Source organism: Podarcis gaigeae, assembly GCF_964106915.1.
Source record: "Podarcis gaigeae genome assembly, chromosome: 11".
Taxonomy (NCBI): Eukaryota; Metazoa; Chordata; class Lepidosauria; order Squamata; family Lacertidae; genus Podarcis; species Podarcis gaigeae.
In genome coordinates this window covers 22,827,964-22,848,742 of record NC_139687.1, presented here as the reverse complement: position 1 = coordinate 22,848,742, position 20,779 = coordinate 22,827,964, and the positions used below count along the sequence as shown (strand labels likewise).

General features: G+C 41.2%; 1 protein-coding gene across 5 annotated transcripts in view; it reads right to left on the bottom strand.

Moving 5' to 3' along the window:
• The window catches only part of TMEM232 (transmembrane protein 232), a 141,839-nt gene that overhangs the window by 65,622 nt on the left and 55,438 nt on the right, over window positions 1-20,779 (bottom strand). For all 5 annotated transcript variants that reach the window (XM_083702322.1, XM_083702326.1, XM_083702325.1 and 2 more), the window contains one exon: window positions 2,890-3,068. In XM_083702322.1, the coding sequence (XP_083558448.1) occupies window positions 2,890-3,068 (179 nt within the window). The remainder of the gene's footprint in view (window positions 1-2,889; window positions 3,069-20,779) is intronic.

Sequence of the window (20,779 nt, the reverse complement as noted above, 5' to 3'; positions counted from 1 at the left end):
ATTCGTTCTGGAGGTCCATTCTTAACCTGAAACTGTTCTTAACCTGAGGTACCACTTTAGCTAATGGGGCCTCCTGCTGCTGCCGCTGTGTGATTTCTGTTTTCATCCTGAAGCAAATTTCTTCTGGGTTAGCGGAGTCTGTAACCTGAAGCGTTTGTAACATGAAGCGTCTGTAACCCGAGGTACTACTGTATAGCATAAGCTGTGGTTCAGCTCTTGATTTGCACTTATTCAATTGGCCAAAGGCAAACAACCAGGGATATTTACACAAGAATACCTACTACGCTCACCGGCAAAATTCCCCCCCCCCCCCCGTTCCCTAGGCTATCACAGAACTGCATTTTAAATCTCCTAAGCTTATTTCCAACTCAGTTAAATAAATCAGGCTTTCTTATCTAATTTCCTAAGATAATAAGAATGGACAGAGTGTTTAATGTATAATTTAACTTTGCTGCAGACACTGCTTATACCAAATTCATCTTCCTTACCTGTCTGAATTCTAAAGCCTATTTCTGTAATCCTGTTCTGCAATATGAAGAATGGAATCTAATTTCAAAGAATATTTATATGCTTTCAAAATGCCAGACATTTTAAACCCGGAGACACTACCCAGCTCTGGGGGAAGAAAATGTAGCCCCTCTATCAACTATGCACTGTTTCCCCTTGCCGTTACATTATTAGTCATGTATCCATTGATGACTCTTTATGTAGAATAAATCTAGCGTTAAAATAAATAATCAGAATGGCATCCATAACACTTTCTCAAAATTCAAAATTTACCCACTGGTCCAAAAAGTGGGCAACCCCTGTCTTAGCTTGTATGCTGTACTTGATGCAGATGTTGTGTGTGTGTGTGTGTGTGTGTGTGTGTGTGTGTGTGTGTTAGGGTTGCCATATTTTGAAGAGCAAAAAAAGAGGACGCATTTGCCAACTTCTACTTTTAACTATGGATTGCTGTGAAGACTCTCATTTTACACATCCATGTAAAAGAGGATGTGTCCTGGAAAAAGAAGGCATATGGCAACCCTCGTATTGTGTGTCTATATGTATACGTATATGTTTCTACACCCCCCAAAAAGTGATTTACACTGGGTTGTAATCAATGTGGCACAAGGATTTCTCTTTGTACAATGGAGTGTTCTCCATCCCACCCCCATGCTCCCCCTAAATACTTGGGGCTCCCTCAACTATTCCAAGTAAATTTGGGGGTGCTGCAGGGAGACAAGAAGGGAGGAAGTCCTCATGCTTGAGCAGTTACTTAGCTGCATATGACCCAATGTAAGCTATTTGCAAGACATAATGCGTCATAGTATACGAGCTATGACATGTACCAATGTCCTCTCATTGTTCCACTTTTGCATTTATATAACCCAGATGTACTGAAATCAGTAATTTGTTACTGACTTCACTGACAGTAACAGTAATCCTGGATTACTCCCTACGTTATTTGAAATCCAAACTCTGAACATTCAGTCAATTGGCTGGAATATTATTGTAGGGTTGGGGTCAACTCAATTTAAGTTATTGGAGAGGCTCTCAAAGAAACAAAATGGTTATTGGACAAGTTAAAGCATTCTTTAGAACATCTGTCCATGTACCAGGCATGAAAAAAAATCAAGGTATGCACAAACAGCAATATTATTAATATTTATGTGCTTTCATCTATCATTATAGACATATCTAAATAATGCCAACTTCTGAAAATACTAAATATTCTAACTTCAAGGAAATAGCAGCAGATTTGCATTCCTGAACATCTTCTTTCTTTTCATAAGATGTTATTAAAGCTTTTTCATGATGAAATAGAAAATAGAACAAACAAACAAAAAAACAGAAAGAAAGAGAAAACACAGAGGCCTCTCTCAAAGGTAACTCTGAGAGTAACTCTTTATCTTTGTCACCCACAGAAAGTGTTGGACCCTCCCAGGTCTCACCTGTGAACTTTCTTTTCTTCTCCCTGTCTCGGTGACTTACAAATAACAGTAAACTACATAATGCATCATATGAAAAGTCGTCGTCGTAGTAGTAGTAGTAGTAGTAGTAGTAGTAGTAGTAGTAGTTGTTGTTGTTGTTATAAAATAAATTTAATTATTATGACATTTATTATAAAAGTGCTTCTCTAAGTTACTGTGGAGTATCTTAGAACTCTCTTACCAAACAAAGTGACCCACTGGGGTATAAGAGATGAGGCAGTCTCTCAAGAAACCTGGTTCCAAACTGTATGGAACCTTCTGTGTTAGTAAGGTAAAGTTAAAGGGACCCCTGACCATTAGGTCCAGTTGTGGCCGACTCTGGGGTTGCGGCGCTCATCTCGCTTTATTGGCCGAGGGAGCCGGTGTACAGCTTCCGGGTCATGTGGCCAGCATGACTAAGCCGCTTCTGGCGAACCAGAGCACACAGAAGCACCATTTACCTTCCCACTGGAGCGGTACCTATTTATCTACTTGCACTTTGACGTGCTTTAGAACTGATAGGTTAGCAGGAGCAGGGACCGAGCAACGGAAGCTCACCCCGTCACAGGGATTTGAACCGCCGACCTTCTGATCAGCAAGTCCTAGGCTCTGTGGTTTAACCCACAGCGCCACCCGCATCCCTTCTGTGTTAGTACCAAACCTTAAATTTTGCCCTGTCTCAGTGGCAGCCAGTGCAAAATGCACAAGCAAGGTGTTATTTGCTGGCAGCGGTTTGCTCCAACAGGCAACCTGGCCACCACATTCTGCACTAGCTGCTGCCTTCGAACTAACCTCAACACAGAATACAAGCCAAGCTAGAAGAGTATTGGAGAATGCCAATATTAACCAGGGTCCTTTCCTAAAAGTAATTAATGATATTATGGTAACAATCTCATTTGAGCAATGGCATATATTGACTACTAGGTTCCATACCTACCTCTGCTATTCTTAGAGCTTCCAGGACATGGCTGTCCTTTTCAATGTTCTTTTGTTTCTGTAAAGATCTCCATACAGCATTCCTTAATCCTTCTCGAGTCACATCCCCAGCGAGTTCACTGCGCAGGACAACTAGATTGTAGACCACACCATAACGAATAACCCAGAATGGATCGTGACCTGCAAAAAATATTTCAGTGTCCCATGAGCATTTTATGCCTTTGCTACAAGAACATAAGGAATGCTTTGCTGGATCACAACCAGATCTATGTAGTCTTTATCATATATATTTTTTCCAAATAGCAGGCAGCTAATGCCTCTGAAAGCTCGGGCCCGATTCAAACATGGCAAGGCCTTTTAAACAAGGTGTGGATAGCCCTTGCCCATGTCTGTGGTTCCACTCAGAGGTCATCTCATTTAAAAGGCATTTACTATGTGCAATGGACCATATGCATGCGGTGTTAGCAACTCAGCAACCCATTCTCATGGACCATACACTGTTGGGGTGTCACTGCTATCGCTGAACCAAATGCCCCTGTGTATATAATATGTGTCTTTTTAACCATCCAACTTCGGGGGGGGGGGGAATCATCCTGCATGCACACTTTTCATTGCAGAATTGATGCATAAGTACGCCCACAGGGTAGTCCATCAATGACGTTACAAATTGTCGCCTGTACCACATCCCCAAATTCCAGCCAGTTACCACTTACCATTTTGATTCGGGGTTGGAAACAAGACATAAAATGCCCCCAGAAATACCTTTGTGGTATACTATTGAACCCAACCAATGTTAGTGGATTGCGGTAGTAAAAAAATCCATAAATTTCTCACAAATGGTAAAGGAACATCAAGGAAGTGTGAGTAGGTTGGCACAATACATGTAATGTTTTGGGACATTTTTATAATTATGGATAGTGTTCTTGCAAGCTTTTTGATGGGGTAAGAAAAACATCCCATAAACCAATAATGTTAGTTTTTAGTTGTATGATTTAAAGTTAATAGGGGGGAAGATAGCAGCTTTTCCCCGATATTTACTTCTACAAAATTTTAACAGGATTTTTACTTTTAAATATGATTTTACTGTTTCTCATTGAAAATAAAAACCATATTATTATTACTGTTATCACCACCATCACCAAAACCACCATCAATATGCAGGACCAAAGGTTTACTGAACAGGAAAAAAAAATACTATGTCCTCTGAATAAGTGCTTTTTGATTCTGTGTTATTGGGTTTTCTCAAACACACTTCATGAGACACCACAGAAAAACAAGAAAGTGACACACTTGAGTGACACACTTGACACATGTCCACTGAGAGAAGCATTGCTGGACTGAAGTATTCTACTCAGTTCTGTTTGGGACCACTCTTTTAATTTTCAGCTGACTGTGAGCAAGCAATGCCTCAGCAGCGCTAAAAAGCAATAGTGTGGAAGAAACTTGTTTGTCCCCAGAATTTGATATTGAATAGCAGACTGCTTCTGTACTTGCTCATTGGCTTTATGAGGTGACCCAGATCACGTCTAAAGCACATGGCTTCCCCAAAAGATCTTGGAAACTATAGTTTATCCCTCACAAAACTACAATTCCCAGCTGCCTTAACAAACAACCCCCAGGATTCTTTGGGGAAAGCTATGTGCTTTATCTATGTATTGTGGACGTAATGTCAAAACACACATCAGGGATGGGGAACCTTAGTCCTCCAGATGTTGTTGAGCTCCAGCTCTGATCATCCATGACAACGGGTCATGTTGGCTGCGGCTGATGGAAGCTAGAACCCAACAACTTCTGGAGGTTCACAGGTTCCCCCTCCATGGCTTAGGTCTTCACATAGACAGAGACAGGGCCAGCCTAATATATTTTGCTGCCTGAATCAGACCAACAAACGGCTTCTCCATTTTGAAGCCAAGGTGCACAGTCCATAAAGCTGGCCATTTTAACACCTGAGACAGAAAATTCCACAAGTCCCTCTCTCCCTGAGAGTAAAAACTTAAGAACCTTAAATTGAATAACTGATATTAACTGCCTTTTTATAATACAGTGGTACCTCTGGTTACGAACTTAATTCGTTCCGGAGGTCCATTCTTAACCTGAAACCGTTCTTAACCTGAGGTACCACTTTAGCTAATGGGGCCTCCCGTTGCTGCCGCACTGCCACCACACAATTTCTGTTCTCATCCTGAAGCAAAGTTCTTAACCCGAGGTACTACTTCTGGGTTAAGCGGAGTCTGTAACCCAAAGTGTTTGTAACCTGAGGTGCTTTTAACCCAAGGTACCACTGTACCCAAAATCAAGTGACTGAGGTGGTTGCTTCACACTGCCAAATGGTAGAGCCAGCCCTGGATACAGAGAACAGAGGCTTATTGAATTCATGCTGCCAGGTGTTTAATTCTGAAACATAATAATAAAATCTTTCAGTTCGTGGATTTTGTTTGCTGAAGGTGGCACAAAGGAATTGTCAAAAGATAAATAAGTAGCTGAAGGAGAAAGAAGATTAGGAGGATATAAAAAAAAGCTGCCTTGGCTTATTTTTTCATGAAAAGATGCTTGTACACAATATTTATGTTTATGCAGCTATTATATTAGGTGTGAAGAATATGCTAGGCTTGTGAAAGTGGTTTGATCCCAGGCCTTCTCAGGATGCAATTGTTCCGTTTGTAGAGGAAAATATAGCTCTTCCCTTTCCAGCTGAAAACAGAAATGCTACAAACACACACACACAAATGTAACAATATTTGAAGTGTCAAAAAGATGAGAGCATGTTAAATGACTGTGCTCATCCTTAAAATATTTTCTCCTCCTGCCTTACATCATGTTACCTTGTCATTAGCAGTATTCCCGACATGCCCTCCTAATTAGAACAGGGAATATAACAAATGTTGAGGAAACATCAGTCATCTCTTTAGAGGCCTGCTACTCTAATGTGCTGACTGTCTCCAGAAATGGAGCTCCACATCTTTCATTCTTATGAATGTCAATGGCAATTTAAAGCATGCCCCTTCGCTAGGAGGAAGTTCTCCTCACCATACTGAATCAGGCGATTAGATACATTCTAAAACGTATATAGACAACGCCGGTTGCAAACCTGCCTGGAAGTAAGCAGCTAAATTCATAGAATGATAGAGCTGCGAGGGACCCTTAGGATTATGTAGTCCAATCCCCTGAAATGCAGGAATCTGTCCAATCCAGAGATTGAACCTGAAAACCTGGTGCAATTCAATGTGGATTACTTCTGCACAGACATGTACAGGGTTGTCCTGCACTCAGTTGAGGTTGTACAAGAGAAAAAATATAGAGGATTGCGGTATTTTAGTTTTGCTTCTTTTGCTAGAGCATCTACACCCAGACGATACAAAAAACATAATAACCACTTCCAGTAGCACCTTAGAGACCAACTAAGTTTGTTATTGGTATGAGCTTTCATGTGCAAGCACACTTCTTCAGATACACACGAAAGCTCATACCAATAACAAACTTAGTTGGTCTCTAAGGTGCTACTGGAAGGATTTTTTAAATTTTTCTTTTGTTTCGACTACGGCAGACCAACACGGCTACCTTCCTGCAATAATAACCACTATATGCAACAAATATGTATCACATATTTGTCATTACCATATTTGTCATATGGGCCCTGCTATCACTTAAAAAATGCCTTCTCCTGATAGTGCTGTTGGTTATGACTGAAGAGTAATAACCCATATTTGGAAATCCTATCCACAGATACAAAGAATATTTCAGTAAAATAACACCGATCTAGAATCATTAAAAATGGCAACCGTTTGTTTGCATTATAAATATGATAAATGAAAAATTGCACAGTCTTAAATTCCTAGCTACTAGGCTGCAGTGGCTGCAATCCAGTTGTTCTGATGTACATGCAATACTCCAGTTGCATGCAGGGAATCCTCTTCTTGCAGGAAGCAAATGTCCTCTATGTCCAAAGAAGTCCTACGCATGCATGCATGTATGTAGCAAAATCCCTTCATAGGAATGAAAAGGAAGTCTACCTTTGTATGCAGTAATTGACCACTCCTTAAACACACCCTTCATGTAAATATATTTCAGCTAGCAGTACTCCAAGGGAGAAAGGGCTGCCCGGTCAACAGCTGATCAGGAGATATGAATTCTTGCTCAATCAAGCCAACAGTCCAGGAAGCAGAGTTCTGGCCCATTGATGCCCAAGGCAATATATGAGGCACTACCACTTCTGCCAAAAGTGGGATTTTATTGGGCCGCCATCTTTTTTTTTTTTTAACAAGCCTTTTACTTCCATAGAACTCCCCCTTCGGGATTGTTGATCATTTCACAAGCCATACTCGACCATAGCTTGAGGATGAGAATAAAGGCAGGAAGGCAAACTGTGTTTAAAATAAGGACATAAATGAATCCATAGTCAGCCCAATGCCTACTGAGTCCGACCCACTATTTTCCAAATGGCCAACCAGATGACCAAGCAGGAGTGACTTGCCCAGTGAGGCAGAGCCACAACAATGGCATCACTGCAACTGCGGCTTTCCAGATCACATTGAGCCAATCAAGGGCTCTCACAAGTGTGTCCCAGCAGCTCTGCTCTCACCGCCTTGGCCCTCCCTGTAAGCTGGAACAACTCTGCTGCTGGGAGACTATTGTGACTCTGCTCCAGAGGATAAGTCACTCCTGTGACCACAAGAAACCCAGAAACAAGGTGTGAAAGCAATTGACAGCTGTTAATGTTCTCAAACAAAAAGCCCAAAGAATATCACTGAGCATTTTTTTCAATTTCTTACCCACTGTGAACACAATAGTTCCATTGTGAACCATGTGAGAGCCGATAAAACTTGCGGAGAAACTGCATTAATTACTTGCACAATTTACATGTGAATCTTTAGACATTAAATACATTAGCTGGCTGCTTCAGAAATGTATGAAGCCTGTGTCTTACATTAAAAAGTCACTGGTCATGATCACCACAGACTCATCTTCCATAGCAGGAGTTCTCAGTAATGGTTCTCTCAATTATCTTTCAGGGGTGAAAATCCCGAGAAAGCTTGAAAGGAACAGGTATCTTTTCTTATAGGAAAAGATTGTAGGTCATACCCAAAGATGTCAAGGCTGCAATTCTAAGCACTACTAGGGAGTAAGTCCAGTTAGAATCTATGGGATTTGCTTCCTAGTAAACTTGCTCTGCGGTTGCAACCATGTGTACACTTACTTAGGAGTAAGCCTAATTGAATGCAACGTGAATTACTTCCAAGTAAACGTGCACAGAATCAAAATGTAAGGCTTCCATTAAATACAATGCATATAATGCGTAATTACTTGAAGACATCTTGAACTCAGTGGGACTGAGTGAAAATGGATAGGTTTAAGCTATACAGCAGCTTACTTTCCTGAAAATCTTCACTCAACTCGTTTGCAGATCACAGCCCTAATAGGGAACTATTAAGAGATGGCATTTAATCAGTCTTTTGGCTGAGGAGGTGATATTTTACTTTTAAGATAATATACAGAGAACAAGGAAGCATAGAAATACTGACAACCATAGGCAGATTAAAAAAAAAATTGTGGAAGATTAATTAGACAAGAATGGATGAGTTCATGCTGAGCATATGAATGAGGAAATGGCGCCACACAGGCCTGGCAGGCAATCCAAATTACTTTCATCCAGACTGAATCTTGAAATGCTTTTGGACATTGTGATACAAGCATTGAAGTCCTAAAATTGCATCTAAAGAGTGAGTACAGCAAGATGATGAATCAAAGCAGAGGGAACCGTATGTTTGTTTGGATACAGTTTTCACAGAAGTGAAGCCAAGATTGTCCAGGTTTCAGGTAAGAATTACATACCGGAGGTAGCCAGGTTACATCAACGAATGGGCAGAAATGAGGCTATGTTTATACCTGGAATGTAATGGAAAGTCATAAGCAAGATGCCGAGGCAGATATGAAGTCAAGTCTATCTGAGAAGCTTGTGGTGTTGTTTTTTTTAAAAAAAACTTCAAGTAAGGACGTTTTTAAAACCCTGGGCCAAGTTAGTTACAGGATGAAACCATCATGTTAATAACATAGACTGGAATATGTAAACTCTGAGATGTGATGAAGTCTGAAGGCTTCAGCACATGCCTACCTTGAAGTGTTCCCATTAGAGGAATTCCTTGCCCTTCTAAGTTACAGCAGATACAGAGCTAGAATCTCATTTTCCTGGAATGCCAATACTCCTTTTATATGTTGAAAACTAGCAGAGAAATATGGAGTTCCTACCAACAAGGCTTCACCCAAAAGATGGTGAAATGTTACAAACTATCCCCGATTCATCTTTACTCTAAATAAGGAGTTTGGAGTTGTGATCTGAGTCCCAAAGCAAATTCATGCCTTGCTCATGATCTCACCAATTTTGAAAGCAGCTGCTAAAAGAAAGAAACAAGGCGGTATGCCAGCTGAAGAGTGCGGGTGACACCCTCAACCCTAGCATGTGACTTCCAGTGGGTTGGCTAAAGGTAAATACAGCCCTTGGAATAATAATAATAAAAAGAAGAAGAAGAAGTTTGGTGAGTCAATGTCAGGTTATTGCAAGCACAACAGTGACATCGTCAGCCTACATACAGCCTGTCTCGAAATCCATGCAATGAAATTACAAGTATTGCAGACCAAACCTACTATATTCTAGCCACTCATAAATGAATTTATAAATCCACTCATCATTAGCCATACGGCTCTTTTCCCGTTTGAATTAAGCTACATCACCTATTCCTGAATAGAAAAGATTGACAAAGAGGGCCTATACTATAGAAGTGCTTGTATTTATTGCAATCAATTAGTCACTCAATCAATGGCATCTATTCCTGCTTACAGAGACAAACAGATGGCAATATGTTAGGACTGTCATAAAAAGGGGGGGGCCCTGCAATCTAATAATAATGTCTAGACATTGAGAGAAATCTGTTATGAAACTAGTCATCCAGGGTCCCCAGCAGTATTGCAAGGCTCTCTCTTCAGTTCTGCTTTGCATGACCTAGTGACAGCTATCAAAAATGTTGCTTTATATATTGGAAGACATATATGCCCTTGACAGCTCAGCAAGTGAATATGCTGGGGGTGGAGGGTAGGGTATAAAAAGCCTCCGCAACAAAAGCTCTTTGAAAAGAAAGAAAGTTAAAGAAGAAAGATCCATTAGGTATTCAAGGAATATGAAAAGGAAAATGATTCCTTTCATATTCTAATTCAAGTTTTCTGCTCACTGCTAATAGAGTAACCACTGAGAAACAAGAATGTATTTAGTAATGCTGCAGGTGTCCCACCTCTCCCGTACCTCTCCAACACCAGCGTCAGGACTAAGACGTTTTGAACATAAAGCATTCCTTCCATGCATGGACCCAACTTAAAATAAATAAGGATGAATTTGTTGCCGCGGTGTAACCATCTTCAACAGGCAACAGGACCTCTAGCAGAAATGTGTGGCCTCTTCTTTTTTCTTTTTTCTTTTTTTTTTTTTTTTGGAATAAAGTGCATTTATTTTTCACAAACTGTAAAATCACACACCCACACCCCAGACTCCCCGCGGACGGTTCTCCCAGCCTTCCCCAATTATTCTGCCTCTTTTTTTATAATAATTTTTATTAAATTTTTAAACAATAAACAACATAGATAAAAACATATTATTTTCCAATAACCACATTTCATTCTCATCTTTGGACTTCCTCTCATCTCTTGTTGCTGCACTCTGAACGCATAAATTTTTCTAGCAAATTATTTACTTAGTTCAATTTATATTATGTAATTGTCCAATATTAAATCTCAAATTTTAGAATTTAAATCCCACTTATTCTTTAAAATTTAATTCTGGCGTATTATTTATCCAAAATTTGTCTTTTCTTTCAGTTACCTTTAAATTTAATCCCTTATTACTAATTTGTTGGAGCCATATAATTACAAATCTTACATCTTTCTTAACATTCGTACAGTTTACAATGTTTTTGTAAATAGTCCTTAAATTTCTTCCAATCCTCCTCCACCAGTTCCTCTCCGAGGTCTCGGATTCTGCCAGTCACCTCTGCCAGTTCCATATAGTCTATCAGTTGCATCTGCCATTCTTCCAATGTGGGCAAATCTTGAGTTTTCCAGCCTTTAGCGATAAGTATCCTTGCTGCTCTTGTGGCATACATAAAAAAAGTTCGATCCTTCTTTTGCACACTCTGGCCGACAATGCCCAAAAGGAAGGCCTCTGGTTTCTTAGGGAAGGTATACTTAAATACCTTTTTCAGCTCATTATATATCATTTCCCAGAAGGCCTTCACCCTAGGACAGGACCACCAGAGGTGAAAGAATGTTCCTTCAGCTTCTTTACACTTCCAACATTTGTTATCAGGCAAATGGCATATCTTTGCAAGCTTGACTGGGGTCATGTACCACCTGTACATCATTTTCATAATGTTTTCTTTCAGGGCATTACATGCCGTAAACTTCATACCGGTGGTCCATAACTTTTCCCAGTCAGCGAACATAATGTTATACCCTATGTCCTGTGCCCATTTTATCATAGCTGTTTTAACCGTTTCATCCTGTGTATTCCATTTTAGCAGCAAATTATACATTCTTGAAAGTATCTTAGAGCTGGGTTCTAACAGTTCTGTTTCTAACTTTGATTTCTCCACTTGGAATCCTATCTTTTTGTCTGACTTAAAAACTTCTTTAATCTGAGCATAATGTAGCCAATCTCGCACTTTATCTTTTATTTTCTCCATACTCTGCAACCTCCAGTTATCTCCATCTTTTTCTAGTATTTCCCAATATTTCGGCTGTGTGGCCTCTTCTGTATGAGCTAACTTTATGGCTCCTGTCCTGTCACAAAAATATTTGTACCGATATCAGTCCGTAGCGTCAATAATCTTTATTGAAAACAGAAAGGGAGGAAGGATCCTAGATAGTAAAATTAGATCGAGGAAATATTCCATCATACATTACTTGGCTCAACAGAAACAGAGGCTTGAAATATGAGAATACTTATTCGAATAAACTGGCAGTGTTGTGGTTTTTTTTTAAAAAAATAGGTCACTTATTTAGGCATTCCTTAGATACAGTACAGACCGTAGGGCAAGGTGTCATCAATATGCTGATGGGACCCAGATCTATTCCTCTAACAGCTCCGATACCTGGACTCGGTTGTGGGCTGGATGAGGGCTAACAAGCTGACTCTGAATCATAGCAAGATGGAGGTGCTGTGTGTGATTGGTCCCGAGTGCAGATAATTGGTTAACTGCAATTATGAGATCATACACTCCCAGAAGGAGCAGGGTCCTCATCAGGAAGTGCTCCTGGATCCATCTCTGTCACTAAAGACCCAGGTGATCTCAGTGGCTAGGAGTGTCTTATCAGCTGTGGCTGGTAAAACAGCTGTGGCCATTTCTGGACCGGAACAACCTATTCACTCTCATACATGGGCTAGTAACCTCCAGTCTGGATCACGGCAATGCACTCTGTGTGGGACTGACTTCGAAGGTGACCCAGAAGCTTTAGCTAGTGCAAACTGTGGTTAGTTGATTTTTCACCGAGACAGAATACGATCATCGCCCAGCTGAAAGAATGGTAGAGTCTGCTAATTAGCTGTTGGGTTGAGTTCAAGGTGCTAGCTGTAGTGTACACAGACTTATAAAGTTGCGGCCAGGATACCTAAAAGATCTTCCCGTCCCTTATAAAGTTAAAGGTAAAGGGACCCCTGACCATTAGGTCCAGTTGTGGCCGACTCTGGGGCTGCGGCACTCATCTCGCTTTATTGGCCAAGGGAGCTGGTGTACAGCTTCCAGGTCATGTGGCCAGCATGACTAAGCCGCTTCTGGCAAACCAGAGCAGTGCACGGAAATACCATTTGCCTTCCTGCTGGAGTGGTACCTATTTATCTACTTGCACTTTAGAACTGATAGGTTGGCAGGAGCAGGGACCAAGCAACGGGAGCTCACCCCGTCATGGGGATTCGAACCGCCGACCTTCTGATCAGCAAGTCCTAGGCTCTGTGGTTTAACCCACAGCGCCACCCGCAACTAACCAATCACTACATTTTGCAGGACAGGACAACCTGTAGGGTTGACAATGACAGAACTCAGCTGTTAGTGTGGCAGCACCTGCCCTCTGAAACTTTCTCCCATTACCTATCACAAGGACTGTCTTTATTGCCTTTTAGGCATTTGTTGAAGAATTTTCTCTTTCAGCGAGCGGAATCTTTTCTTCTAGTCATTATCTGAATTTATTTGAAATTGTTTTTATATGTGCAGTTGTTTTGTATGTGGCTTTTAGTGTATTGCAAAATTGCTTCGAGATGCTTCATGGCAATTCATAAATGAAATAAAATAGTAATAATACCTTCCAGACACCAATAGGAGCTCCCGTTTGTGTAACATTATACATTAAAGTTTAATATGTTCATTTTATGTGAATGGCTTTCCGTGGGTAACGCATAAATTGGAAGCACAGCTACATTTATTATCTGCTTTGCAAATGCTTTCCTTCGTATTTTCATATATATACATACGGACACACACATGTACACGTACACTCTTTCCCGTCCACATACACACATACATATACACATACACTTGTGTACGTGCGTAAATATCTTTAACATAAATGCAGAAGAAATATATTGAACCCAGACTTTAATAAGCTCTCCATGGGAGCTCAGCTTTTGTTGATGTGATTGATGAGGCAGTGATAATGGCAGAGAGACCTGACATTTTTAGCAAAATTTGAAAACTGAACTCTTCAAAGTAGGAGCAAGACAAGCATTTTGTAGAGTGATGGGAATTCTGACAGGCTTTATTCGGTCCCACTATGGCATGGCCATAGGTAAACAGACAACCCAAAAAGATCTTTGTCGCAATGAGCCCCAGACAGAGTATCCTGGGCTGTGATCTTGTCAGATCTAATTAGCTAAGCAAGGTCAGAAGTGGTCAATAATTTGACAGCATCTGTTTAGGGAAAACCAAGCGCATACTGGTGAGTCAGTTTCTTTCCTTTATGAATCACTACTGAAGGTAAGCATAAGAGCTATTGGAGTGCTCTTGGGGACCTTCATGCATGTCACTGCACAGATAGGATGTAAAGCAGTTGTTGTATTAAGGTTATTTGGCTCGGCGATATCTACGCTGGCTTGGAAGTGTCCACAGAATGGAAGATGGTGGGATCCCCAAGGATGTGCTCTACAGGGAGCTGGCTTCAGGCAACCAGGCCTGTTGGCAGACCCACTCTGCTTTACAAAGATGCCTGCAAATGTGACATTAAGGGCTGGCAAGATTAGTCCTGCCATATGGGAATTCCTTGCAGATGACCATAGCACCTGGAGACAGTCAGGCCGTGTATCCAAGTGACCAGAAGAGCAATGACTGCTGGGAGGAGCACAGAAAGAAGAAACACCATGCCTTCATCTGCCCCAGCTGCAACAAAACACATCCATATCCATCTCTACAGCCACAGCAGGCGCTGTAACTCTCCAGTGGTTTGATTTCACCCACAAAGGTGCACTCTTCCATTGTATCCTGAGACACAGACAGATGCTAACCAAACATTTTGCCACTAGGGATGGAGGGGGGCGAGTAATTCAATTCATTTTGAATTTTCATGTGAATCTATCATTCTCATTTTCTGAAACCATTTATGAAGCAAAACCCAGCTGTCCTTCGAAATTCATGTTTCTCCAAATTTTGTGATGCAAATAATGTGTACCAAAATGCACACATTAGGAGAAAGTATGCATTGAAATGCATATATTTGATCAATGTAACATGTATAAATTATTACAGTCATACCTTGGGTTGAATATGCTTCATGTGGAGCACGTTTGAGTTGCGATCCGCGGCAACCCGTAAGTAATGGAGTGTGTTCCTTCTGGATTTCGCCATTCACGCATGCGCAGACACTCAAAATGATGTCACGCGCATGCACAGAAGCAGCGAAAAGCGACGTGTGTATGCGCAGACGTGCTGTCACTAGTTATGTTTGCTTCTGGATGCGAACGGGGCTCTGGAACGGATCCCGTTCGCATCCCGAGGTACCACTGTATCATTATTTATTAAATTTGTTGGTCACTTTTTTGCCACGGCAATTCAAAGTGACTTATAGTATTTTAAGCAAAAAGCAAATACATACATATATTAAAGCCAGCATAAAGGGCAGGTGGAGGATCTAAAACAGGGATAGTCAACTTTTTTATACCTATCACCCACTAATGCATCTTTCTTGATGGTAAAATTTCCTTGCCACCCACCAATGCTCGATGGAAGGAGGATTCACCTTGTGCCGTAGAACCCCCTACTGCCCACCTAGAATCCTGAAATGCCCACTAGTGGGTGGTAGGGACCAGGTTGACAACCCCAATCTCAACAATCATTCTGTGTGTGTGTTTTTATTATTTATTTTTATTACATTATTATTTATTTTTATTACATTAAAACATTGCACCCATGTGAAAAGGCCATAGATAGCTTAAAGCCAAAGGCATGATTAAAAAGGAATGTTTTTGCCAGGCACCTAAAGATACGTAACAATGTGTGTAATTAGGGGGATTTGCAGGCAGAAATGTGTACATCAGGCAAAACGGCATTCAAAAATCTGTTTATTAGGAGAAATTCACACCAAAATGCTGACGAATTTTCATGAGGATTTAAAACAAAAATGCAAATAAATGAGATGCAGGTATGTGAAGAACTGAAGCCCCCCAAAAATGAAACTGACAGAAAGTGAAAGATACAACCATCCCTATTCACCATCCCCCACAACTTATCGCAAGTGCATAATTCATAACTTAATGGCTTAGTCCAAGTTGATTAACTATCTCTAACGAAGAAGGAAAAATAGTTCTACAGCTGTTTCTTAATTCCCTTGTACTTTCCCCCCATTCCCTTTAATGAAGTCCTAGCTGCAGCCTCACAGGCTTTTAAATTAGAAAGACAGATATAACACATTAGAACATTCCCAACACTAATCAAAGATGCTCTGTTTTAAACGACATCCTAAGATAGCCTTACAAATGAGACTGATCTAATAGTCTTTAGACAAACGACAACAACTGTAGTGAGAAACTGTAGTGAGCTGCAGCAGAACCTCACAATTTTATGAAACCTCTCCAGTCTTTCTTCCTCACTTGTAAGCTTGATGATTTTTCTGTTCCCTGTGACAGCCCTCCGAGTGAGTTCGGTTGATTTCACTTCCTTGCATTTGATAGTGCTAGTGAAAGGGACAAAGTTCTTACCCAGCTCTGTGATTACTTCCAGCACAGCAGGGAATGAGAAAATGTACTCTCCCTTTGCAGTAGGCAAACACACACCTGGCACCATTTTTTAAAGTGGGCAGGAGCACACACAGCACAGCACTATCCTCCCTCCAAAAGCTGGGCTGCCTTCTATATAGGCATATCTTCGTCTGTGTCTACTAAGGAGGGGGAACATCACAGCTGTCACTGACAAAAGATTTGGCAGGATCATTCAATTCAAGGGAAATGCAGATGGGACGGGTTTAGTAGGATTGTTTGGATAAGCTCCCAAACCCCCGCTCCCCTTCAACTCTGCTGAGACTTACTGTATTTTTTGTTCTATAAGACTCACTTTTTCCCTCCTAAAAAGTAAGGGGAAATGTGTGCGCGTCTTATGGAACGAATGCAGGCTGTGCAGCTATCCCAGAAGCCAGAACAGCAAGAGGGATTGCTGCTTTCACTGCGCAGTGAACCCTCTTGCTGTTCTGGCTTCTGAGATTCAGAATATTTTTTTTCTTGTTTTCCTCCTCCAAAAACTAGGTGCGTCTTGTGGTTTGGTGCGTCTTATAGAACGAAAAATACGGTAAGTTTCCTGGCTGCCTCAAAAAGATAAACATGAAAATTGTATGTATCGAGGTCAGATGCACAGCAAAGACATTGATTGTTTTCCATAACATTTCTGAAGTTTGACAGTGGCGGCGGCAATGCTTTTTAGAAGCAGCCTTTAAAATCAAGCATACATATATTTGTCTCAGCTTTTATGACAGATGTCATCGACATTGCTATGTGGGAAGATCATTTAAGATGCACACAACTATTAGAGGGAAAAGGAAGGTTAATAATAGGCTTTTCGTGCAGTATGTATCTTGTTAAGATGCAAAAGAAAAGGATGAAAAGTTCATCTCAGCGTTGACAAGGAGAACAAGGGGCCTGTTACCTTACCAAAAATGAAAGACAAAGAGCATGTAAAGGGCATTTTGACCCACTTATCCATGGACTATATGTACACAAGCAAAATATTAAGATGGACTGGAAAAAACAATAATGATCTTTCACTTGCAATGACTGTATTCCTGTATTATGCACAAAATCAAGCTCAACACATAAAAATAAATGTGTGCTCTGGACTACATATGGGAAGAATTAACATGATTAATTGTGTCTTCGTAGACTTCATTTGAACTACCCCAAACAAAAACTGACCCCAAATCTATTTAGGACAAAAATGAGATATGTTTTTTACTGACCTGGACATATATCCTAATTATTGCAGTGAAGCCTGATCTAAGGGTCAAACAACACTAAATAAAATGCAGCTGCAAGGGAATCCCAATTAGATGAGAGCACTGATTCTCAACCCTAATGTTTGGTCCAAAATTCTGCCTAACCAGAAAGGCAAAAGGAGCTGTCCAAGATTCAGAGATCGAGAGGTCCTGCATAGCAGGGGTACTGTCCAGCAAAGAGTTGCAAACAGCATAACACGAGATGTTGTTTTAGCACTGGCTTGCTTGGCATCAACTGACATTTATAACTGGTTCTGCTATCCAAACCATTCCTGGAATGTCATCGGAGCACATGAGGAATCTGTGATCCTCTGGATTAAGACTTATGAATGAGAGCTGCCAGATAGGAATGATGCTGCCTCTGTTCCTGAGCATCTTGGTGTCAGAAGTGCGTGCAGGAGCCAGGCCCTGTGACCAGTAGGACTGGGGCCTTCCTAAGTTTGTTCTGAAGAGGCAAGGTGCAGCCGCACAGGTGAGACTGATTGGTAACTCACAGCACCTGGTGGCAAGAGCCGGGAAGGGATATAAGGTCAGCATTTCCCTTCGGCTCTTTGCCACATCAACACGCTTCCTGTCTTGCTGTGTTTGGCTTCTTGCTTCCTGATCCTCAGACCTTGGCTTCTTGACTCCCTGCTTCCTGATCCTCTGACCCTTGACTTTGTGACTTCCTGCTTCCTGACCCTCAGACCCTTGGCTTCTTGACTCCCAGCTCCTTGACCCTCGGACTCCTGGCTTCCTGACTCCTGGTTTCTGGACTTTCGTTCCTGCTCCCACCCCACCATCTTGCCCCTGGTCCCGACGTCCTCAACCGGGACTTCGATCACACATAAACCAGACCGTGACACTAGGCATGCCTGTAGCCATGAGTGAATAGGTTCCATTGAATTGATGGTATCCTTGAGATCAGCCTCTTCCTAGCTGATGTGGCGTATGTGTGCTTGTAACCTCTGTGAACTCCTCTCGAACCTCATAAGTACTTGGGCTGGCAACAGCTCTTTTCCCTCAGAGCTTTCATTTACTTCTGGACTGATTTTTGCCAGGAAGGTGGTGATGCACCCTACCCCAGCAAAATCATTCCTTTCCCCCAAAGTTGCTATTTACCCCCAAAGGAAAGGGTTGACCAACATGATTTTCCTGCACAACAGGTAGGTTATTCCCAAGCCAAAGGTCTAGCGAACAGGGTTTTTACCCTGACTTGCAAATAACTAAACTGCACATACCAACAAGAATAACTTTGCTAAATCAATCCCAGTGTTTGCCATGGCTACAGCAGAGTGGGGGTTCACAGAGCAGGGTTGGGAAATATTTAGTGCTATGGCAGTCTGCATGTACCTAAATGAGGTTTGTGAGGTAGTCACTGCACTCTTATTGACTACAGTGTAGGTAACAAGGAGCTGATAATTTATCCTAGATTGATTTTCTCAGGTCAGCTTGGCTTCCAAGTTCTTGTTGCAATTCCATCCAGGTCACAGAAAATGTCTATACCCTACCACAAAGGTGGTACATTTCTAGTACGATTACTGCACTTTTCATGTTCACGGCACACAAAGATATTGTAGCATTTACCTGTGCAAATGAGTATTTTCTGATTAAAGGGAGAATGCCTGGGAAGGTATTAGGAAATGTGCACTTTGGAGAAAAGGTGCTTAGGTACACTGAGGTCCAGCTCCGATAGCCTTCTGGCAGTTCCCTCACTGCGAGAAGTGAGGTTACAGGGAAGCAGGCAGAGGGCCTTCCCAGTAGTGGCGCCTGCCCTGTGGAACGCCCTCCCATCAGATGTCAAGGAAATAAACAACCCTCTAACATTTAGAAGACATCTGAAGGCAGCCCTGTTTAGGCAGTTTTTAATGTATGATGTTTTATCATTTTATCGTATTATCATCATCATCATTAATTCTGTTGGGAGCATTCCAGAGTGGCTGGGGAAACCTGGCCAGATAGGCGGGGTATAAATAATAAATTACTATTATTATTATTATTACTATGTCAAATCATACATTATAGAGTTCATTTAGGATATGATGGACTCGGTTTCAGCACATGCTACTTGAAACCAGTTTTTGTCAAGTTGATCAACTATTAGAATGGCTGTGTTGAAGTGACGGGAAATAATAGATGAGTTCTGGGGTTCTCCTTCTTTAATTTACTCTGCCCATTGCCCTTTCTGCTTCATAACCCAGGAAGTCCTTCTCACCTGCGTGGTGCCACCTCTCTCTCCCTCCCCGTTCCCCAGCAGCTACCTCTCCCATGTAACTCAACAATCCACGCCAACAAATGAAAGAAGTCTAAAATAGAACTGCATTCACTTGTGTTTATTCCTTCCTTGTTTGCCTGACCTTTCCCCATTCCTCCTCTATCCTGGTTGCTCTGCTACCCTAATCTATCCCTTCCATTCCTTGTTCCTCTATTGTCTCCCTGCACAGACAAAATTTAAACTGTAGTTTCCTTGTGATACTGGCTTTGGGGGGCGGCTATGCCACGTTGTACTCTTGCATGTTTACTGTAGATGCTAAATAAATAAATTATACATAAAAGGAGGGGTGGAGAAACTTCCCTAAAGTATTTTCACAAGTAGATGTTATTGGCCTCCACTTCAAGATACCAAAAGGCTTTGAATAGCCAAATGAAATATAACATTACACAGTTATCCAAGAAATGGGCTTCCATGGAAGACCTCAAGCTGTGACTGCTTGAGCGAGCCCAGCATAATACTACATAGAGTTAGCTTGTTGTTAAACAGTCTATGAGTAATCTCACATTTCCTTCTTACCATAGTCAAATTGCCAGAACCCTTAATGAAACAAACAGCACCACTTGACTTGGCCACCATATCACTTCCCCTCACTCAACAGGTTTCAAGCATGTATTCCTTCCATTTCCATTGCTCATTATGCTTTCAAGTGCCATCATATCACTTAACATATGTGAACAAAGTAAATTGCCAAACTTGGCTTAGTGCTTCGGTAATGAATAGCTCTTTACTGCCAGGTTACTGAGTGAATCAAATTTTGTCATTCCACATCTAGTATTACTGACTTTAAAACATGCACATTTTCACACTATATAGAAGTTGCTGATAACATAATTGTGCATCTGAACTTCAGCTTCAGTCCAGATGTCACTGTTACTGCAATCCTAAAAATAAAAATAGAGACAAGTAGTATCAAAAGTGAGCCTTTGTCTTGAAATCACAGGTGTTGAAGTCCCTATTTTTTAGCCTTCCATAAGCTAAAATGACTTTCCAAATATCACATCTTCTTTATCAATAATGTGCCATGGATATTACAAAAAAATAGATTGATTGTGATCCCAGATGACTCTGTGCCAGTGCTCATCTAGTTTAAAATAAACTTTCTTGTGGCTTAAACAATTCCCCCCCCCCCCAAGTA